We start from the raw sequence: 24,189 nt of genomic DNA, 5'->3' as shown, positions 1-24,189 counted from the left end.
CTAAAATTCAAAATATTTTGGATTTGTTCTGGAAGTGTTTTTGAACCACTTTTTGTTCAGATTTGATAAAGTAAAATATGGTTACTCAGCCTGTGTGTGTGTTTCAATACTGCCCAATAGCCAAAGCTCTCTGGGTGGTTCACAACAATTAAAACATAAGATACAACATAAGATATGCTATAAAAGTTTAAAAGTACAGTATAAAATAGAAGTAAAAACCAAAATAAAACCTAGCAGAAATGCAAAGATTTAAAATACAGTAACAGTTTTAGACAAAAGAAACTGAAACAGAAATATATATAGAATTAAAAAATATATATATTTCCAAAATTTTTACAAAACAAACCTTTTCCTCCTTGCAGCTCATTCTGTTTCAAGTGTTAGAGTAATTAGCATTATAACATGCAATCGGTATGTACAGAAGCCTTTTTCAGACATTTCTGAGTAGAATGAACATGGGGTGAGGGGGGTGGCAGCATTGCGGCAGCAGGCTCCACTCATGACTTACATGCATATTTGTTTCAATGTGCACACATAAGCTCATTTCAGATGTCAAAACAAACATGTGTAGGTGGGAACCTGCCTCCATAATGCCATCCCTTGTGCACATTTGCTCTATCCAGAAGTGATGTCTGAAACAGGCTGGGGTTTCATATATAGCCAATTATATGCAGTCTTTTAGTGGGTTGTCCAAATAGTCTACTGATGGCCACCAGTCTTCCATATGATGAAGTGGACTGCATGGCATGACATTTATTATGCCGTAGTATGTTTGTTAGGGCACAATCCTATCCATGTTTTATGGGGGGGAAAGACCTACAACTCCCAGCAGGAATGCTGGGAGTTGTAGGACTTTTTTTCCATCTAAACATGCATAAGACTGCAACCATACTGTTGTATAGTCTTTTGTTGGCTTTGCTGCAAGAGACTAACACAGCTACCCCACTGGAAAATAATGTTTGCCTCTCATATTTTATCTCTATCATCCAAGTGTCTTGTCTCAGACATTTTGAGAGTCAGGCTGTATATTAGCCATAAATAAAAGGCCAAAATGATATATTTATTTGCATTTAGAGTCGAGTTGGCTAGCATTGCCCTGTCTGCAAAACTGTCACTTATTATTTCACAACAACAGACTCTTTTGTAAGATTTCTAGCATTTCCTGTTCATGATTAAGCTGGAAACTTTTTGGTATTTCATCACCAGGAAGCAGTTTCCGTAAGTGCAAAATAACAGTAAAAACACCAAAACCACTTTCAACCGCTGCTGTAATTTAGCTGTAACTATTTTAATATGTGCTATGCTATTTATTTGTCTGCATATCTTGTGCTAGCTAGCTCAGATTAGATATGTGTAGCAGAGGGAAATCAGCCATGATATAGTTTTTTTTTCAAATGATTAAATGACCTCCTTTAATGGACTAATCAAGTGATGAATTATTGTAACCATTTAGCAGAATGTAGGTTAGCCTTCCCCAACCTTTTGCCTTCCAGATGTGTAGGAGTACAATGCCGATCATCCCCAGCCAGTGGCCATGCTTTCTGGGGATGATTGGGGTTATAGACCAAGACATCTGGAAAGCACCAGCTTGGGGAAGCTTGTTGTAGGTACTCAATCAGTAGTTTTCTGTCAAAGACCTCTCCCTTTCCCCAGCTGTTCCACACGTTACATCTCTTTGCTCTTATGCCCCAGAGAGCTTTAAAAAACAGCACTAGGCAAGCTACATCTCAACCCAACAATAGGCCCTATCATAATTCCAGGGAGGTTTAGCCCAAGAAAATATTTTCCTATCTATCTTTTTGTGGAAGAAGACACTCTGTTGCTGTTAAAGCCACACAGCTGTTTGATATTTCTCCAGTTACAAGCATGGGATCATCACTTATGGCCATAATGGATTTTACATTTATTCTCTACTCATGTCTCATCACATCATAATTAGATGAGAACTGATCAATTATAAAGGTATTGTTAATCTTTGGCAGTTATTTTTTAAATATAGAAATTAAAGTTTTGGAAGACAATAAGAATTTGGAATCTGCTCTGCAAAAAATCAGAATGCCTACTGTGGAAATTAACAAAGTTGAAGTGAATGGTATTAGTAAGTACACTGAACTTAATTTCTCTCTCTCTCTTGTTTTTATGCTATGGATGAAAGTAGATGAGTAAGGACTACATGGTGGCTACTTCAAACTTTACAATGTAGTAACTGTAACCACATGAAGAGGTGCTAGGCTGTCACCTCCAGTACTGTACTAATAAACCCAATACTACTGGAATATTGTATATAAAACTGGTTGCCGCTTCCCAAACAGTATATTGTAGAGCTGTCAAGGCACATAAGAGAGCAACAGAATTATCAGGGGCCTGGAGCACTTTCACTAACTGTGGAAATTCTTACAACAGTTGAGGCTTTTAGTTTGGAAAATGGGTATGGTGGGGGGGGAGGGACATGATAGTGGTTTAGAAAAAGATGCCTGATGTGGAGAAAATGGGTTGAGAGAGGTTTTTCTCACTCTCTCATAATACTTGAGGTAAACAGATATTTATGTATGTATATATTTATGTATTTATTACATTTCTATACTGCCCACTAGCCAGAATACTCTGGGCAGTTCACTAAAATACAACATGATAAAATATAAAATAAAACCTTTAAAAGCTTAAAACCGAATACAGCCAGAATAAAAGCCAGAAACAGAGAAAAATCTAAAGATGTACTAACATAATTTTTAAAACTGAAGGGCTAAAAAGCCTGGGAGAATAAAAAGGTCTTTACCGAGTGCCAAAAAGACCACAATGTAGGTGCCAGGTGAGCCTCTCTGGGAAGGGCATTCCTCATCCTGGGTGCCACCACTGAAAAGGCCCTCTCTTTAGTAGCTACCCGCCTCAACCTCATTTGGCAGGGGCACCCAGAGAAGAGCCTCTGAGGATGACTTTAGGGTCCAGGCCAGTATATGTGGGAGAAGACAATCCTTCGGGTAACCTTGGCCCAAGCTGTTTAGGGCTTTAAAATGTAATAGCATCACTTAGAACTGGGCCCAGAAATGGGCTGGAAGCCAGGGCGGATCACAGAGCACTGGTGTACTATGATCATGTCGACCAGTTAATAACTGGTCAAAAATAACAAACATAAAAACAAACAAAAATAACTGTTTTGGGCCAGCTGAAGTTTCTGGACCATTGCAGTGATCCAGGCACCAGACCATGGATAATTGAAGCCAGGCTACCTCTGTCCAGAGAGGACTGTAGCTGGTATATTAGCCTACGCTGATACAAGGTGCTGCACCACTAAGAGTACCGGTGACTCCAGTGACAATGCTGGATCCAAGAGCAGCCCCATGCTACAAACTGGATCCTTTAGGGGGAATGCAAGCTAAATATTTTTAGTTTACCTTTTAGGGTACAAAACCCTTTCAAGGCACCTCACAAGATAGAGCAATACAGAGGTGGGCAACTTGTGGTCCTCCTAATGTTTTGGCCTACAACTCCCATCAGCTCTAGCCAGCATAGCCAGCTGAAGTCCAATGGCATCTAGAGGGCCACAAATTACCCACCCCCGTAATACAACAGTGACTAATCAGAACTAATTAACGCTGGTGACAATAATAAAACTGACATCCTAAATAATAAAACCTCCCATCTAGCTATCACAATACAGGACTAGGACTTAATCAGGAGTTGTCCAGGAATATACTTCCCTCATGAGCATGGCACTGATTTCCTATTTTTGCTTTAGTCAAGCTTTACCTTTTGTAAAATGGATAAATCCCCTAACTCAAACATGTGAACATGTGTGAGATTTCATATATTAATTTCAACTCTAAAACACATAACTATGATACATGTTAGAAGTGGTACTAAAACTGATGTTAAAGTCATAGGTTTTTTGTGGGGGGGGGTAGAAATGGAGTTTTCCTAGGAAAGACTGAGGAGGGGCTTAAGCAAATTAGACTCATTTTCTCTTCCCATGCTTATACAACATTGGCCAAATAGAATTAAGCACACACACACACACACAGCAAAAAATGTCAAACACTTGGCTGGTACTGTGAATTTAAGCAAGGATCTCTGGGTCATATTGTGTACCTTTAAAAAACTCACACCAAGGTTTCTTATTTTAAGGCAAGTGGCATCCTCTGTTGTCCTTGTGTATATATATTGGGCAGATAAAAATATAACAAATAAATAAAAACGTTAGGTACAGATAGAGACACACACGCATTTTTTAGACTGTATTCATACATTATGGGATCAACTGCGCTGTTGGAAGTGAACTTTCTCACTTCCTCCTTCGCAAGGCAGCCCCTCCAGCCCCCTGAAAACACTACAAAGAGAGTCAGGAGACCCTGCTGAATGGGGTAAGCTATGGTGTCGTGCGGGGGTGGGGGGACTTTCCATTAATAGAGCCTTCCTCTTGTGGAAGTAGTGCTAGCATTGGGGTCCCAGCAGGGCAAGGTTGCTTTAACCTGAGTTACACATGGCTCCAGTCAATTTTGATAGATCTGTGGTAGAACTTGGCAGACATCACTACTTTTCCCACTAGGGTAAAAGAAGGGTCGTTTATGCTCTCCTTTCTGCATGACAGCTTTTGTGCTGATGAAAACATAGTGAAAGACGGTGCTATTGAGGAAAAGTGACTGTATGTACTCCAGAAAAAAGCCCTGGGTCCAAATCCAGGAACCTGGGGTTATCCCTGACATGGAGTCCAAGGAAAATGTAACAAGTAAATAAAACCTCAGGCTGCTGTACTGTGCTCACTTACCCGAGTGTAAGCCCCACTGAACACAATGGGGTTACTTCTGAATAAACTATACATAGAATTGCATTGTAAGTGAGGTTATTTGGGTGCATGTCATGCAATCCTCCTGCTGTATGCAGCCATAATTTTGTTCTGCAGAATGGTGAGCTTTTCTGTGTTAATGACTACACAAATATATTGTTGACATTGATCGCGATACTTGTAAAATTCTTTTTAGCTTATCATTGAGAGAGTAACCTTTTTTTTCATTTGTATAAATTCCTTGCCTCTTTAGATTTTAGGAAATGATACTGTTTTTAAAAATAAACACACTGCTTGTGTGGGCAGCACTTAATTGGGTCTGGTTGGTGAAGGGAAGAGAACAAATTATACACAGAGACTTGTATAATGGGATAATAAATTGGCCACAACTTTATTGACTCACTTGAATAGGATTGGCGGCAGCATAGGGCATGGATCTGTCATCGGCCAGCCCACCTGCTGACTGATTCCCCTTGCTGGACCACATGCCAGGAACACTGATGGTGGATGGCAGGGCCAGGGGCACACCACGGCATAGACTGCTAATGTGAACCCCTTTCCATCACCCCAGATGTGGCCAGCTCGCAGCCCCCATGCTGGTCTGGTCTTGGTGCCACATCCCTGAAATCTCTTATGGAAATCCTCACCGTGTGGGAGCAAGGAGCCCAATCCCACTCCCAATGGATCCAGCCCAATGCCTATTACACCTATAGTTGTGACAAATGCTATAAAACGAAGAAGTTTTGTTGTAACATTTAAAACAAAGAGTTTACTGATAGTCCAGATCAATTTATTTACAATGGAATTAATCTTGCAATAGGGAAGGCAAAAAACCCTGCATAGTCTTTGCCAGTTGGTATGCAGGTAAAATTCCTTCCCAGACCCATTAACTAGCAACTACCTCTGCCATTGCAAGACACTGCAATCCTGGAGCCATATGGGAGCCCTGCTTTTTAGGGGCCTCAGCTTGAACTGGAGTGAGAACAAAGAGAGATCTCACTTCTGGTGGGTCCGCCTCTTTGGTTCCACCCCCATCAAAGCACTGATTGTCTCAGCAGTCCCCTTCTGAAAAACCTCTCCCCCAGAGGGGGTTAAAACTCTCAGCCTCTGCTTGCACAACTAGGTTCTTTTTCCCACTGTTCTATACTGGGGAAGGCGATGATGCCACAGTTGTACAACCGCTCCTCATCAGCCTTTTCTCCCTTTGCTACCGGCCTGCGTACCTCCACAAATCACAGCTCCCCTTTAGGAGGGGAACTTGGCTTCTTGATGGAACAACAACAACAATGACGACAACAACAACAACAACAATCTAATTCCCTAAATTACAGTAGTTCTAACTGTTAGCTCATGAATTCGTAATCATGCCAATGTAATATTCAGCCTACATGATCTGATTATGGTTATTTCATGAAGGACTAATCTTCAGCATTAGTTAGGTGTTCTGGGTGGAAACCTGCATTGTGTGAGTGGAGTTCAGCTTATGCAATAGGACTTTCCCCTCCTCTCCTCCCCTGTGCAGCCCCGCCATCTCCTCTGAAGAGTTCTCCAACCCTCTGGAGCAGATTTTGAGGGGTGTGGGGGGCCAAGGGGTTGCATGAAGGAGGGGAAATTGCCCCATCCCCATTCCACCAGTGGAAGCCATTGACAGGATAAGTTAATTGGATATAGCCCTTTGTAATTCATTCTCTTTTTCTCTTTGTAGCCTTATGGTACAAGATGTTTCTACCTCCAAGTTTTGATAGATCCAAGAAGTATCCTCTTCTCATAGATGTGTATGTACATTTTTCTTCACTTGTTGTTGCTTAACATAAACTCGCTTTGTTAGGTGTCATTTTGCTGTATAGCACAGTAGTAAAACAGGTTTAAATTATGCTCATGAGAAAACAGAATAGGAACAATGGAAGAGATGGGGGAGAATGAGTTTGAATATACCTTTGTAACTCCAGTAGTAAAGTAGTACACCAGTGATGTCTGCATTTGCATTCTTGAGGTTCCCAATAATTATGGACATCTAGTCAACCTTAAAATACTTCAGCCTGTGCTGTATGTAGTTATACTTAGGGATGTCGGAGAAATCTGCAATGGAACCAAATGAGTTTATGAATTTTCATGAATCCAATCTGGGGATTCCGCAGAAGACTGGCTTTGCCCCTGCTGGGCGGATTCCATGGACTTGCGGACTGGCTTTCTGACTTTTCCAAATTTTGCACAAATTTCGTCATAGAAAAATGCATGAAAACGTGGCGCAAAATATACATTTCCCCCATAGGCTAAAGCGTTAAAATGCACATTGGGGGGATTTGCATATTTTTGCATGTGTGCATTTACACAGATGTGCATTTGTGCAAATTCGGACACAGAAAATCCAATTCTGTCAATGGCAGACGACAGTACAAAAGGCACCTGACAACTGGCGAAACACAGATGGAACTGATTGTACACAATCCATACATCCCTAGTTACACTTCACTTGAGCGACAGTTCACAGTTTAGGGGGTTATGGGAACTGGCTTTGCTTCTGGATACTGAGGTAGTGGCTGTGTGAATGAATAAATAAATGAATGAATGAATGAATGAATGAATAACATTTATTACATTAGTCCTTAGACCATAGCAGCACAAAATCAAGTAGCAAAAATTGCATAAACTTACATAAAATACAATAATCACTAGTTAAAATTAGTCATTAACACTGTTAAGGTTAACATATTCTTAAAATAGCAAGCAGTTTCATATGTTTGTATGAGCACAACATTATCTCGTGCTGAAGAGGTGGGCACAGATAGACAACTAGCCAATTATCTGGTGAGGACTCTTATATATAAACTTACATAAAAATACAATAATCACTAGATAAAATTAGTCATTAAAATATTAAAGTTAAAACATATTCCTAAAATAACAGGCTTTACTTATAAAATAGATGACATTATAAGCTTTTATCAGGATGCATTTCTCATATTTCGGAATATCCCAGGCAATTCACAGCAATGGAATCTACATACTTCTCCCTACATTCAGCAGCCTTTACTGAAAAAGAAGCAACCCTCCAGACCACATACTGATTAACTGCTTGTAGCAGAAAACCCAGTTTCCTCTTTACATCCCCAAATGTCATTTTCTTTTTTAAAAAAGGATTTAAATAATGGTCTCTAATGTCAGTATATAATTGACATTTAAGAATATAATATGCCAAATCCTCCAAAATTGCTTTCCTACAAACACATAATCTCTGTTGGACTGGTATACCATGAAATCTACCAGATTTCCTCATACAGTCCATCTGTTCAAAGCGCAGTGAAAACCCTTCCATATTCCATTGTCATTGTGAATCAGAGGTACCCTTCACATTGATGCTGACGTTTGGAACCTGCCAACCACCTAGCTATTCTAGAGGATGTAAGGGAAGTTATATCTGACTTCTGTAGCCAGAAGAGCCTTTCAACAAGAATGAAGGAGGCAGCAACTTTATATCATGAAAAAAACAAAAAAAACAAAGGTGAATTTCCCAGTTTGTGCTTATATATTCAGAAAGAAGTTCCACTGTGTTCTGTGGAACTTCTTTTTTACTGTGTGTTTGTGTGTGTGAATAAGACAGCCAAGGAGTATTGTTAATACAAAGAAATATTTAAAATACCAATACATGTTGAGCCTTGCTGTCAAATCCCTTAGGGAATTCAACAAATTTTACATGGAGAACTAGTTGTCTTCCATACCCCCAGGCTTCTAAATGCTTTTCTAGAAAGCATTTAAGTCCTATCCACACACAAGAGGGAGGTATGAGCAGGCTTGGGGGAAGCCCAAGGTTTACAGAAGTAAAAAAAAAAAAATGTAGACAAGATAATCGTTAATTTGGCACAAAATTGGTTGTACAAGAAGCTGGCCATATGCTTGCCTTTCTCCCAGGATATGCATAGTATAAAGTGCACAGTTTGCAGGTTTTACCCAAGTTGCCTCCAGCATTCCCTCCAGTATCTCAGAGCCCCAAGTGCAATAGAGATAAGAGCAAGGGCAACTTTAAAAGCATGTGAGCTATTTGCCTAGTGGCAGGCCTGCACTCTCCCCTAGAACTAGCACCTCTACACTTTTCCTCTATTATAGGGCTCCTTCACACAGAGTTTTTATCCTGCTATTGAGATTGGTTAGTCACGGAAGTGAAAAGAGGAAAAGCCGCAATAAGGGGAGCTAGTCCACAGCACCATCTAGTGGCTGTATAATGAAACATATGGAAGACTCAGATAAGGGGGAAAAGGAGGGGGAAAGGGGAAGGGGAGGAAGCACATGTAAAGGGAGTCCATCATGATCCTGCATTTAAAACAGAAGCAGAATCCCTGTTTTAAATGCAGGATTTTAGGCTGGTGTACTGATGCTCATAATTTGCTCCAGCCAGCAATCTAGAACAGGAGGGAAAGAGGTACCCATCCACCAATCCTTCAGTGCCCAATTGGTGCTATTTCCCCATGGTGCAGAGGGGTTATAGCAATGGCAGGAGATCACACCAAGAAAGAGGAGCACCTAAATGTTAATTAATTATTAGAGTTTTAAAGTTATAATAGCAGGGATCACCCAGTCTGCAGACCATGCAGAGAGCCTTTGGTGCAAGCAGGCAATCACAAAGTTGGAGACTGTTCCTGACAGCCAGGTGGAGCCCAAGAAGTTTGCTTCTTAACCTGAGTTGCTTCAGCATCTTGTCTGGCTTTTATAACCAAGTCAAGTTGTTTTACCAAGCCTTCAGTTTGTGGACTCATTTAATCAGCCACTCATGCTACCATACCAGCCCAGCTCAAACAACTTTGGAAAAGTACATTCATCCATGACACTGATAATCAGATGTAGATATAGATGGAGAGTATGCATAATTTCTTGCAGAAATGTTCATTTCTGAATTAAGATTCACTTTCTTCTTCACAAGGGCTAAATGGTCAAACTTTTTACCGTTTTCTTATACGTTTCTAGATTACCTTAACGCTAATGCTTAATGTTGAAGGTATTCATTTGGTAAAAACAATCTGTGTTTCCTGTGAAATGAAATAGGAGCTTATTGTGTTAGGAAATAGCACATGGCAAAACACGCAAACAAAAATGAAGGTAAGGTGAACAAGCATTCTCAGGTGTGAACTTTAGTGATTCCATGTTCAGTCAGTCAATCAGTATTACAGTGTTAAGTCTCATTCAGGTTAAATACAAAACACAAATAACAGAACCCAAAGATACAATTTCTCCAATTTAGTTAGTACTGTCAGTCAGTTGAGTTCTTACACACATGGGGATTATAAAAAAAAAAATAGCCACCTGTTCAGTAATATGTGAGAACTTATCTGACAGAAAATGTATTACTAATCTTTCATCTGGATACCCTGAAAAATTAGTCAGAAGAGGATAAATTATACAACATCCCGAATCAGAGTACAAATTACAATATAAAAGTACATGTGTCAGCATTTCAGGGACTCCCACCTCACATGGACACCATCTGCTTCAAAATGGAATTTTTAAAAATATGTCCCGAAGTACTACTGTTGGCAGAACATTAAGTCTTGAAAGTAGGAATGCTTTATGACAGGGGTGGGCACCTTTGGAGGCTCCAAGGGCCAATTTCAAGCACCCAGTTGCCTCTGCGCCCACCTGAATTTCAGTGGCAGCAGCATAACAATGGGTAATTTGCCCCTGAATTTCCGTGGGAACTTGCAACAAAACAGGGCTTTAAAGCTAACTGTGGCCTTCTTATGCTACTGTTGTGGTTTGCCACAGAAATGCAGGGGGGAAACCATCTGTTGTTTTGCCGATGCTGGTGCCACAACAGCAAATTTTGCAGCAACGGGGGGCAGCAGGGACTGCACCTGAGGCTGGCGGGGGGGGGGGGGAATGAGATTATATATTCTTAGGAGAAATCAAATAAGAAGATGAAGTACTATAACTGGGTAGAGAGTCCTGGGTAGGCCTATGAGGGAACAAGTTCTGTTAGCCAGAGACAATAGATTTTGTCTTTCAGTATCATATAATCTTTGAGTAAAAACTTTGAATGCTTGTTGTTGCTCAAGCATTAGAAGAGATTTGAATGAAACACTGACTCCATTTTGCATATGCTCTGTATTTGTTAGGGATTTTGTTTTGTTTTTTTGCTACCTTTTGATGTTTAAAAAGGGTTGTTTTGTAATCTACAGTGCTGAATCTGATATTGCATGACTATTTACTGTAGGTACGGAGGGCCTTGCAGTCAAAATGTTCAACCCACTTTTAGTGTTAGCTGGAGAACGTACCTTGCAAGCAAAGAAGAGATTGTGGTGGCCCTAGTGGATGGCAGAGGAACCGCCTTCCAAGGTGATAAGATGTTGCATGCCGTCTATCGAAAACTTGGGGTTTATGAAGTTGATGATCAAATCTCAGCTGTAAGGTAAGAATAAGAGGGCCATTCTACAACATAGATTGCAGGCCCTCTCAGAGCAGGGTAGATTCTGCAATCGGTACAATGTTGACATCACTGTTGGTGCTACATAAATGTTGCATGTTAAGTACTAGCCATACATATCCTCCTTCATACATTCAGGAAGTTCTAGAGTTCTCCGAACAGTCATGCTAGAGAAATGGGACAGCGGTAGGCACTGGCACCACAGCCTCCCCCCGCTTCTCTCCCCACCCCCATCCTTCCTCCATTATTGGGGGGGGGGAGGCATGAGAAGCTGTAAATCACTTTTAAAAATTCTCTACTCCTTTGCACCATCAAAGGTCTTCATAAGCTTAATGGATTTTTTTAAAAAGGAAGGAGGAAGGGCCATTTCCCCTGCACATGTGACTTTTCCAATTCCTCCTACTTCTCCTGCAATTGCATTTGTGTGTGACACACAGTCATGTTTTCAACATGGTGGATTCTGCGCTGTATTCATTAGCATATGCCTCTACTAAATGTGCTTTGCGTAAGTACTGTGAAAGCACTCCATGATACATGGTAGTGTAGATTAGCCCCATGTCAGTCTATTTACAGCAAAAACAACAGCAGAGTTATGTAGTGTCATAATAAATTTATCGTGGCATGCATTCTTAGAGGCAAACATCAACTCTGATGAACTAAACCTTGCCTACGAAAGCTCATGTTGCATCTTTAAGAATCCACACCACAACATACTTTTGTTATCTTGTTTTATTTCTGGTACTCTCAACTATTATTGACCTATTGGATAAATTCTTCTTGGCTTCTGGATTTGGTGGTATCCTTGGAAGGGTCTGTGTGCTGGTTTCATATATCTTTCAATGCTTTGAGGTGCAAAAGATGCTGCTAGTATAGGTGTGAATATGTTAGGAAGGAAATTAGTTTGATGCTCCATATGTGTGGAACTAATTGTACATGAGCTTTTTTTTTCTTTTTACATTGAGCAAGGTTTATTACCATGGCTTGATAAATAATGTAGGGTTGATTCTGAATGGCAGAGCCAATAATAGAACCTCTGAACTCTCATCTCCACACTTGTGCTCCATGTACCTGATAGTCCTATATCTATACAAGTTCCCTCTTATCTCTTCCTTCCTGTTTCTGCTTATTGACTCTTCCATTTTCTCCTTGTATCAAGGAAGATGTTGCTTTTAACCTCGCTTTTTTTAAAGCAAAGATTGAAGTAGATTAGATATTTTACCATTTTGACCTTCTTACTGCTGTCACTTATTTACTTTTGTTTTGTACAATGCTACAACTTGTAATGCTTGCATTATACTAACCATAAAAGTTATAAATTAGTTTTTATTGCTCTAAGGTATTCAGAGGCATCAGAGGATAGTTCGGTTGGACAGATAAGTCTATTTTTCAGGTCATTGTCAGTTTCACGTGCATTCATTTATAAGTCCATTCCAAATTGTTAAAAAATGCAAGAAAATTTGCATTATTTTTAACATATTTACACACACACACAAAATGCACATTTTTGTATGCATATTGTCCAAAAATACACATTTGTGCATGGAGTTTAACCTAAAACATACATTTTTATATCCAGTTTGGTGCGGTTTTGAGCTAAGAACTGTACTGCAAAACTTTGAAAATTTTTGTAGGATAACTGCATTCCAATCAATGTATTAATCTGGGAAGTGCAAATCAGTTTGGTTCACTCAAAAACGTGGACTGAACTAAATCCTCAAGCATCCCCCGTTATGGCTGGGTATCCACCCAGCTAATGTAGGGAAACTTCAACCTACCCTTTTGTTAGCAGTCTATTGCGAAAGTCTGCAAGGAAGTGGTTGGACTTCCAGCAAAAGGTATGTGTAAACACTGACATCCTCCAATTTAAGGTGGTTGTCCGGGCTCAGTGTGTGGTCACACTGGAATGGTTTTGGCTTGCCAGTTCTAAAGCTGCAAGGACAAGATAATAGCAAAGGCCAGGAACAGAGGGAGATCATTGTGGCAATAGAAATATGCTGAATGAATGTTTACATTGGCAGCTGTGGCCATGATCCCATGCAGTCTGAACTATCCATCTGATACGATAATGCCAGTGAGGTGTGTGGGGGGTCCTTAGCAGAACGGTGTGAAAACTACCCTGTTTGTTTTCTTTGCCATTTGGATTCCTCCCTCCCTCTAGGTTTCCTTGAATAAAAATAATAGGTGAGCCATTGACCGGGGCATGGAAAACAGCCCGTGACCTATTTGTTCCTAGCCTTTCTGTAATTTCCTCTTCTTCTGCCTCTTTGCTGCTGTCTGATAGCTTACCCTTGTAATGAGCTTGTTATTTTTACCTTTTCATAGAACTGTTCATTGGTTTAATACAACCTTTACTGGCCTGGTGTCCTCCCCAATAATCTTAGTTCTCGTCAAGCTATCAACCACCTTGCCTCTTTGAGCTCTTCACTAGGCATCTTCGGGCAATATTTGTTTTCCCCATTCTTTGGCAGAGCTACAGATGAGCGGGATGCTTTGTCTTTGCTAGCTGCATTTGTGTCTCTGCCTTTTCTCAGAGTATTTTAGTCTCATGAAATTCTGTGATGTAGGTTTGCTGGGAGATATTTGTCCACAGGTACCCATAGACAAGCCAGGATTTGAACTTGGATTTCCCACATCCATGCCTGATACCCAGCCTAATCTAACCCAACCTTTCCCAACCTGATGCCCTCCAGATATGTTGGACTACAGCCTCCACAATCCCCAAATGGTCATGCTGGCTGGGAATGATGAATGTTGTAATCCAACACATCTGGAGGGCACAAAACTGGAAAAGACTGCCCTGGCAATTGTTCTGCACTGGAGAATAGAAGGAAAAACAGGCTTTGGCACAAACTGTGTGATCGTTTCTATTACCTGGAAGTACCCAGTTCAAATTTCACTTCTGCCATGAACTCATTAGGTGGCCTTAGGCAAGCTACTCTCTCTCAACCTCATTCCTCCTTTTGCAATATGGTTGACTTCACTTGCAAAGTTGTTTGTAAGAATTACATCTAGATAATGCACAGGAACCAGTTTGAACACTTGAAAGCGCTATCCAAATGCAAAATATTAAATGTCTAGGGCACATACCCACACAATGGTGCCCAAGGCAGCTAGTAACAAATAAGATAAAACATAAGATAAAACAAACCTATAAAATATAAAACATAAAAAGCAGGGAAAAAAGAGATCAAGAAAGCAGCAAGTTAAAGACAAGAGCAGCAGTACCAGATAAAACAGATCAACTCAACAGACCAAAGGCCTATCTAAATAAACAAGTCTTTTACCTGTCATTGAAAGACCACTGGAAAGGGGGCCAAATGGGCCTACCTAAGAAGGGAGTTCTAGAGCCTGGGCATATCCACTGAAAAGGCCTTCTCTGACATCGTCATCAAACCCTCTTCAGACATTGGCAGGATAGAGAGAAAGGCCTGTTTTGAAGTTCTTAGAACTCCGGCAGATCCATATGGGTAGAAACAGTCCTTCAGCTACTCTGGTCTCAAGCTGCTTAGAGCTTTTTCTAGGTTATAATCAGAATTTTGAATTGTTCATCATATGGTTGATACTGAGCCAGGCTGATCACCTTGGACATGCTTTGATCATTTGCATGCTAAATTTCTGAGAGCAGAGCACATATTGCTTCATGAAAATGAGATCCCATAGACATATAGACCCTTTCGCACAACACGCTAACCCACGACGGGTGACTAGCCACACACTGGGGGTTGTTTTGCAAGCAACCTCCAGTGTGTGGTTGATGCGCCTGACCACTCACAGTATATGGGTTGTTTCCCCCCCCCTTCCCCCTCAGTCCTCCAGCCAGCTCCAACCAGGGGACTTGGCAGTAGAACCCATCTTGTCTGCCACCAGGTCCCTGTCCCTACTCCAATCACGATCAGAGCCCTTTTTTCCCAATGCTCCCTTCCCCTTGGCAGTGCCAGCCCCTCCAAAATGCCCAAACAACACTTTGGAGGGGCTACCACTGCTCCCTTGGACTTGCTACGGTGTTGCTTTGAGTGTTCCCTTGTATGCTTAACATACAAGGGAGCAGCCAGGGCAAGCCCCAATATTTTTAGATACCCACAGTTGCGGAAATGCGCAACTGTGAATGACCATAATAATAATAATAAAGAAAGGGGCCATTTGCATACATGAGACGGGGCTGAGAAAATGCGAAAAAACTGTTCCCAGCCCTGTTTTTTGTGCAGAAAAGAAAAAAAATTAAAAAGGGGCTCCAACCATGATTGGGATTGGGGCCGGGGGGCTTAGTGGGAGCCGGGGGGTGGGAGCTCCTCTGATGTGCTGTTTGACCACTTTGGAGGGGCTGATATTGGCAAGGGGAACGGGGCACTGGCAGCAACCATGCTCAGGAAGTGCAGCAGAGTTTTTTGCTGCTCTTGCCGAGTGGCTCGCTGGCCAATGCCCTTTACCCACGATGGGTTGGCATGTCTGGGTTCAGATGACATGTCAACCCATTATGGGTAAAACAACCCCTACTGCAGATTATGGGTTATCATGGTAAATGATAAAACCGTTTCCTGGTTCACATGGCACATAGGGCTGTGCAGGGACCCCCCAGTCCACCTCGTAGGCCGCTTTGGGGCTGCTGAGGTGGGCCTGATTCGCTTCGGGCTGATTCAGGGGGCCCCCAACCCACTGCGGCCTCTGGAGCCGAAGTCGGATTTGGATGGCCAAATCCCACTTTAGGTCTCCTGCGCTATGCGAGCCCCCAGTTCCTGACCTGGGCCTTCAGGGCATGTGCCAGCAGCCATCTTCCTGTGCCAGGGAGGTGGAGTTGCTGCTGCCGCTAGCAGCTCCTGGGCCCTTGGGATGCGTGTCAGCAGCCATCTTCCTGTTCCAAGGAGTCGCCATTTTAAAAATGGTGACTCCCTGTAACAGGAAGATGGCTGCCAGTGTGTGTCCTGAGGGTCAAGGTAAGGAGCTGGTGGCTGGGTGGTGGCAGCAGCACTGCCTTGGCTGGGCTTCCAGATTGCTCCCAACCCACTTCATATTGCTTCGTGCCCCCTCCGCCCTGCCTCAGAAGCAGCTCAAAGCAGCCTGAAGTGCCCTGCTTTGACTCGGGACTTGGGCTTCGGGCTGGCGGGCTGAAGCATTGCACAGCCCTAATGACACACTAACCCATCATGGGTTAGCATGTTGTCCGAACCCAGTCATAGTGGTTAAGGTTGTATTATAAACACAGCAAGTTATAGGATTTGTACAAGCATCCCCCACCCCTCTCCTCCCCTTTTGTGCACAAGAGGAAGAGATCAGTTTTCAGTAACACATTATGTACTCAGGGAATTTTATTTTGTCGAACTATGGTTCGTGAACAAGTTAGGATCATAAACCAGCGTTTGACCCTGGCTTGTTTGAACTTGGAATGTAACACAGAGTTACATTCTGGTTAGTTTAAAATCAAAAGCAGAAGCTTTCAATCTCCTCCTATGGCATACACCAGAAGAGAGGAGGGGAAGCGAAGCTTGCCAGGGCTTGCGCACATAATGTGAAACTATGTCTAAACTCTCATGTTGTGTTCAGCTTTGCCAGTCTTAAAAACTTGTTTAAATCGTTTTGTATTCATTAGCCCTGTAAGAACGAATTAGAGAAATAATCATAATTTTTATGTTGCATTAAAAAAACCACATCCTTACTGGAACTGCAAAATATTTGAAAAGAAAAGCTATTTTATCACCTGTGTTTTTTGTACTAACACGACTTTTTTTTTCATTTCAAACAGGAAGTTTATAGACATGGGATTTATTGATGAAAAAAGAATAGCTATATGGGGCTGGGTATGTATACTTTCTAAAAAGAAAATCTTGATTACCTCTGTTTATTTAGAGCTGTTCCTACATAAGCCTCTGTGAAGTGTATGGAGGTTTGCTGTACATGGATCATCCTGGTTTCCACTCCTCCAGGGGAATGTAACATGGAATATCCATACTAACACGTGACTGTAATGTCTGCAAGAATGAACATAAAACAGTTGCATCAGTGTCTTGGGCCCAGCTACCACTTCCATTGCATCAGATAGTACTCTCCTTATTTCCACTCTAGATGTGACTCCTCATGGGATATCTCAGTGTGTTTCTTGGGGGTGGGGAGGAGGGACATATTGAGTCTTCAGTATAGCAAGATTTTATGACTAAAGGCAGTTCTGTCAGCATAACTCAACAGGATGCAGTGCATAGCCAGAGAGTCTGTAGGCCAGCTGGAAAGGGCCATGTGGGCAGGGGCCATAGCTCATTGGTAGAGCACCTGCTTTGCATGCAGAAGGTCATAGGTTTGATCCCTGGTATCTCCAGGTAGGGCAGGAAAATCTCCTGCCTGAAAGCATGGAGAGCCATTGCTGCTGATCAGTGTCAACAATACTGAGCTAGATGGACCAGTGGCAGCTCTCCTATGTTTCTATGGGATGCTAGCCAACAGTTACTTCATTGTGTCCAATATTTGTCTGTAAATATTACTTCATGTTAGATTTTTCTCTCAAGAAGGGCTTCAGTCTTGCTGTTTTCAACCAGTGGTGTTGTTCTGCAAGGAAAAATTCCCATAGGTTGTCACTCACAGTGTCTCTGCTTGGTTCCTCCTTGACCTGGATTCCCATAAGAGCAGCTTGCACAGAAACGCAAAAAAGGACAGAGTCTAAAGTGAAAATGTTTAAAACAGAGTAAAATTGCAGGTTTTAGCGGTCAGACTAATATTTTTGTGTGCTAAATTCTTAAAGTAACAGACAGTTTTTACTCCTTTGGCTGTTGGCATAACTACATACAAGAGGATGCATCAGGATGAGGTTAAATTATGCTATGGATAAGAGATTCTGATGTTGGGCTTAGTATCCGAGAAAGTACATCTGTCTACATGCTCAATTTGCTAAACCCACCCAGTCCCAAGAGCTCAAGGCAGGCAACATAAATTCAACAGGAAAAACATGGTTCTTTTTGCTGGAAAGGCTCACAAAATAATTCTGTCTCTTATGGTTGATCATAGAATCACAGAATAGTAGGGATGGAAGGGGCCTACAAGACCATCGAGTCCAACCCCCTGCTCAATGCAGGAATCCAAGTCAGAGCATCCCCGACAGATGGCTGTCCAGCCTCGTCTTGAGTTGAATGCTTCCGGTGTGGGAGAGTCCACCACCTCCCTAGGGAATTGGTTCCATTGTCGTATTGCTCTAACAGTCAGGAGGTTTTTTCTGATGTTCAGCCGGAATCTGGCTTCCTGTAACTTGAGCCCATTATTCCGTGTCTTGCACTCTGGGATGATCGAGAAGAGATCCTGGCCTTCCTCTCTGTGACAACCTTTCAAGGACTTGAAAAGTGCTATCATATCTCCCCTCAGTCTTCTCTTCTCAAGGCTAAACATGCCCAGTTCCTTCAGTCTCTCCTCATAAGGCTTTGTTTCCAGTCTCCTGGTCATCTTTGTTACCCCCCTCTGAACCCTCTCCAGTTTGTCTGCAGCCTTCTTAAAGTGTGGTGCCCAGAACTGCACAGTATTCAAGATGAGGTCTAACCAGTGCTGAGTAGGGGGGAACTAGTACTTCACATGATTTGGAAGCTATACTTCTATGAATGCAGCCCAACATAGCATTTGCCTTTTCTGCAGCCACATCACATTGTTGGCTCGTATTCAGCTTGTGATCTACAACAATTCCAAGATCCTTCTCGCTTGTAGTGTTGTTGAGCCACGTATCCCCCATCTTGTAATTGTGCATTAGGTTTCTTTTTCCTAGATGCAGAACATGGCATTTATCCCTATTGATAAATAGGTAAACAACATTGATAAACAACAATGTCATTCTGTTGTTTTCTGCCCAGCGCTCCAGCCTATCAAGATCACTTTGAATTTTGTTTCTGTCTTCCAGGGTATTAGCTATCCCGCCCAATTTTGTGTCATCTGCAAATTTGATAAGCATTCCCTGCACCTCCTCCTCCAAGTCATTAATAAAAACGTTGAAGAGCACTGGGCCTGGGAATGAGCCCTGTGGTATCCCACTCATTACCTCTCTCCATTTTGAGAAGATCGCATTGATAAGTGCTCTTTGGGTCCAGTCCTGTAGCCAACTGTGGATCCACCTGAGAGTTGTTTCATCTAGCCCACTTTGAGCTAGTTTGCTAATCAGGATATCATGGGGCACTTTGTCGAAAGCTTTGCCGAAGTCGAGGTATATTATGTCCACAGTATTCCCACAGTCCACAAAGGAGGTTACCTGATCAAAAAATAAGATCAGATTAGTCTAGCAGGATTTGTTCTTCACAAATCCATGTTGGCTTCAAGTGATCACTGCATTGTTTTCAAGGTGCTTACAGATGGATTGCTTTATAATCTGCTCCAGATTTTTCCAAGGATTGATGTCAGACTGACCGGTCTGTAGTTCCCAGGTTCCTCCTTTTTATCCTTTTTGAAGATAGGGACCACATTAGCCCTCCTCCAGTCATCTGGCACTGCCCCCGTCCTCCATGATTTCTCAAAGAGAATAGACAGCGGTTCTGAGAGTTCTTCTGCCAGTTCCTTTATTACTCTAGGAAGCAGTTTATCTGGCCCTGGAGATTTGAAATTCAAAGTAATTAGGTGTTCCTTGACCATATGCCTATCGATCTCAAAATGCAATCCTGCCCCTTCAGCCTGCACTTCGCCTTTGCCGGGGGGCTCATGGACCCTCTTTTGGGAGAAGACTGAGCCAAAGTAGGAATTGAGCACTTCTGCCTTTTCCTTGTCTTTCCAAATGATGTTCCCTTTTGTATGGCAGAGCTTCCCCCTCTGCCATTCTTCCCTCTGATTTCTTGTCATTTACATCTCATCCCATGGGAAGGAATTGTCTTTAAAGTTTTAAGTGCTGTACCACCTGGATTATCTCTGGGGTCTTAAGAAGCAGTGATATTAATACATGTTATGATGGTGGTGGTTTCTTTTTTCCCTTCCATGAAACTATTTGGTTCTTGCTAGTTAGAACATGTTTTCTTTTTTCTTGTACATAGCTTTGTTTAACAGGTTGTTCAGTTTTCAGGCCCAAATTCTGTCTTGCCTTCTGTACTGTTCTTTAAGCCTCCTGGTGAAAGAGGAAATGTTTCTCACAGCCTCCTACCACTTACAGGGTAGAATTTTAAAATAATTTTCAAGGCTGCCAAGGCTTTTATGTTCTGCTGTTTGCCTTCCCATGCTGCATCAATTTCTATATTCTGAATTCCTGCTGCACCATGTTCTGTCTATAGTGTAGGTACATAGAGTGACCTGGATATTGTTACATTTAAAAACAACGACTGATAAATTACATATTTTCCCACCAAGTTAGGGCTAAACTACAGCTGAGCCTCACTATCTTTGCTTCCAAGTAAGTGTGCGTATGGGTCCACTTCGCACGGGTACAAGAGGTTTAAACCTTCCCACCAAGCCACTTCCTCCCCCATACAATTCCATTGGCACCTACAGAAGGTTTTTTCTCTTGTTTTAGCCATGCTGTAAGGGGGAGGGGGTGTTGAGGGGGAGAAAGTGGCTGGATGGGAAGGTTTAAACCTCCCCTACCCACATGTGGTGGTCCTGACCCTGCCTTCTTACTTGGAAAAAATGAAAGAAAGTAAGGCTCATCTGCATGCTACATCTTGAATGTAGCATGTAGTTTAGCCCTCTGTGAATTCAGCATACTGAAACACCTTTTTACTCTGAGGCTGCCTTCCTTTTCTGGGATTCACAAAGATGGCAAAAAAAGTTTTTTGTTCAAATGCTTCATCCTGGCCCACTGCATTCTCTTGTTCTTATTGCGCTCCACAGTATCCTTCCTGGCTTTCCTCAGATGCTAGCCCCTCTGGCTCCCCTGCCCACCCTGCACCCTCCCCTACAAATTACCAGCTAGTTCCTCTCTCTCTGTTATTTCCCAGGCCAGGACACAGAAGCAAGTGGGAGAGAGCCATCACTCCTCCCTAGCGTTCTAGTGGCAAGCAGCCAAAACCTTTCCATACAGTTGGTGGGAGCAAGGATCAGGGCATTATGTAACAGTGTGGGATGATCCATGCTTGTTCCATTACATGCCTTCAGCAAAGACACTGCACACTCATGAGCCCAGTCTTTATTTAGACATGACACACCAGAGTTCTGTCAATAACTCTGTGATTTCTTTGCTGGGCTTCTCTTGAGATGGCACTTGTTGAGGATCCAACAAAATGTTGTCACTCGGGTGGGCCATTCAGCAGCTGGTGCCTCGTAACTATGACTGGTGCATCCCAGTCCTGTTCATGATCTGCTTAGGAGTAGATCCCATTTAGTTCAATGACGTATTACATCCAAATAACTATGCATAGTATTGCAGCTGTGCAGTCCGTGCAATCTTGAGCATGTTTGCTCAAAGGAAACTCCCACTGGGCTGGTACACATATCATGATAAACCACCATGGGTTAATTAGCCTGTGGGGCCGTGAGATATGTGCTGGCCACCATTTTGTATATGCAAGCTGTGGTGGGAGCGCACTGTGGCTTGTGTCATGTGAACCCAGGTGTTGTGGGTTATTTGAAACTCAGACAACCCCAGAACAGGATAACGTTGAAACAGGGTTGCTCTAGAGTTATCCAAGTGTTATTTAACCCTCAAATAACCCACAATGCCAGGGTTTGCACAACATGACAAGCCTTGGTGTGCCCTTGCCATGGCTTGCATATTCAGTATGGCTGCTGGCACATATCTTGGAGCCCCATGGGTTAATTAACCCAAAGTGGCTTATCATGACTGGCACAAGGTGTTCCACGAAACTTATTCCAAATAAATGCACAGGATTGTAGCCTTACAGTGCAATCCTGTACATGTCTACTTAGAAGTCAGTCCCAGTGAGTTCAGTGGGGCTTACTTCCTGGTAAGTGTGCATACGGTTGCAGCTTTAGAGTTGTAACAGCTGGAAGGTGTGTAAAGGCTCTGCTAGTAAATCTGCGTATGCCCCTATAGTAGGGATGTGTCATGTCAGAACAGGAGGTGCTGGGCTCAGTGCACAGCAGGCCGGATGTTGCAGCTTCCTAGTGGGGAACTTGCACTGACTAGGTCTGAAACCAAATTGAAGCCTTTTATGCTTCGGTCCAGAGGCCCCCTACAAAATGGAAGCTTTAAAGGGATAGCCTACTTCATCTCAGTCTCTCTAAGAGCTCAGCTGGGTGCACTGCGGGCAACCGCACAGTGACTCCATAGAATGTGGAGCTCTTAGAGAAGGATCTGCTGGCCCAGTGCTGGAGCTCAAGGGCTGCAGATGTTGGCCTAGGCTCAGGGGTCTCCAGCATCTTGGGCTCGGGGGTCCCTGGTTCCTCCGTGGTGCTCAGACCTAGAGTTTCCTCAGTTGGTACCACTGGTTCTTCAACCCCCAGATCCATGTCCAGGTTACTGCTGGAGTCCAGGCTCATGACAGGGTGCCATTCAGGCAGGATGGTGGTGAGGAATCACACACACAGAACCCCATTTTTCACATCACATGTGACTATTCTTCAGGAACACCCCATCTCTGGGGTATTAAAAAAAAGTAATCACAACAGATGCTATTAAAATGCCCTGCTCTTGAGCAATGAAATCTTGAATATATCCAAGAGCAGACATTTGAATCTTGCCATGAATCTCTTTATGTCCCACCCTGCTCAACCTGAAATGGAATTCTTCCTCTATATGGTGTGATTTCTCTAACTTGCCTCGCTTTCCTTTTCTTCATCTGGTCCCGCCTCCCAGTCTAAATGTATATTGTAAACTTCAGTTTATAGCTAATTCAATTTATAGTGAGTTGGCAATTTATAGCTATCCTGTGTTTTTCCACTACTCCTTCCATCTTTTATTTTCTTTTTTACCAGAAATAAATTGTTAAAGAAGAAAAGATGGAATAGCTGCACAATGCCTTTTGTTTTTTAACATCAGGAGCCCTCTATCTGGAAGCACCTATAAAATATTAGCAAGACTAGCTGAACCAAATTCCTCCCGCTAAGCTCTTTTAAATTCTGGCTCATTATGGGCTGCAGAGAGAGACTGGGTGAGGGGATCAGGGCGGTGGTGAACGCCTCCCTTGAGGAGGGAGTGATGCCATCAGCCCTCAAGGAGGCAGTGATAAGACCGCTCTTAAAGAAGGCCTCCTTGGATCCTCAAGTTCTGAACAACTTTCGCCCAGTCTCAAATCTGTCATTTTTGGGCAAGGTGATTGAGCGGGTGGTGGCGGTGCAGTTGAAGGCACACTTGGAAGAAACTGATTATCTAGACCCATTTCAGTCGGACTTCAGGCTTGGGCATGGGACAGAAACGGCCTTGGTCGCCTTGGTAGATGATATGAAGAGGGCTCTGGATAGGGGCGAATGCTCCTTCCTTGTTCTCCTCGACCTCTCAGCGGCTTTTGATACCGTTGACCACGGTATCCTCCTGGACTGCCTGGAGGGGTTGGGCATTGGAGACACCGTATTGCGGTGGTTCCAGTCCTTCCTCTCCGGCAGGTACCAGAGGGTAGCACTGGGAGAGGAGGTTTCGGACCCGTGGCCACTCACTTGTGGGGTGCCACAGGGTTCCATCCTCTCCCCGATGCTATTTAACATCTATGTGAAGCCGCTGGGGGCTATCATCAGGAGGTTTGGGGTGCAGTGTCATCAATATGCGGATGACACGCAGCTCTACCTCTCATTCAAATCTTCACCAAGGTTGGCCGTAGAATCTCTGTCCAAATGTCTGGAGATGGTGAGTGGCTGGATGGGGAGGAATAGGCTAAAGCTGAACCCTGACAAGACCGAGGTACTTTTGTTGGGAGACAAGAGGAGGCTAGGGGATGTTGACCTGGTGTTGAATGGGGTACGGCTACCCTTGAAAGACCAGGTCTGCAGCCTGGGGGTCATTTTGGACTCCCAGCTGTCCATGGAGGCTCAGGTGTCAGCTGTGAGCCGGACAGCGCTGTATCAACTCCATCTGATACGGTGGCTGCGCCCCTTCCTTCCCGACCATCTGCTCCCATCGGTAGTACATGCCCTGGTCTCCTCTCGTTTCGACTACCGTAATGCACTCTAC

The 24,189-nt window shown here is 43.0% G+C and overlaps 1 protein-coding gene across 3 annotated transcripts in view; it reads left to right on the top strand.

The window, feature by feature from the left end:
* Positions 1-24,189, top strand: part of LOC146358460 (prolyl endopeptidase FAP-like) — a 95,833-nt gene that overhangs the window by 58,686 nt on the left and 12,958 nt on the right. For all 3 annotated transcript variants that reach the window (XM_084811775.1, XM_084811782.1, XM_084811790.1), the window contains 4 exons: positions 2,000-2,098; positions 6,486-6,555; positions 10,983-11,177; positions 16,930-16,984. In XM_084811775.1, the coding sequence (XP_084667901.1) occupies positions 2,000-2,098; positions 6,486-6,555; positions 10,983-11,177; positions 16,930-16,984 (419 nt within the window). The remainder of the gene's footprint in view (positions 1-1,999; positions 2,099-6,485; positions 6,556-10,982; positions 11,178-16,929; positions 16,985-24,189) is intronic.

The sequence above is a fragment of the Heloderma suspectum genome, chromosome 1, assembly GCF_057233095.1.
Source record: "Heloderma suspectum isolate Gila_16-S chromosome 1, 16-S_ref, whole genome shotgun sequence".
Taxonomy (NCBI): domain Eukaryota; kingdom Metazoa; phylum Chordata; class Lepidosauria; order Squamata; family Helodermatidae; genus Heloderma; species Heloderma suspectum.
This window is presented reverse-complemented; position numbering and strand designations above follow the sequence as displayed.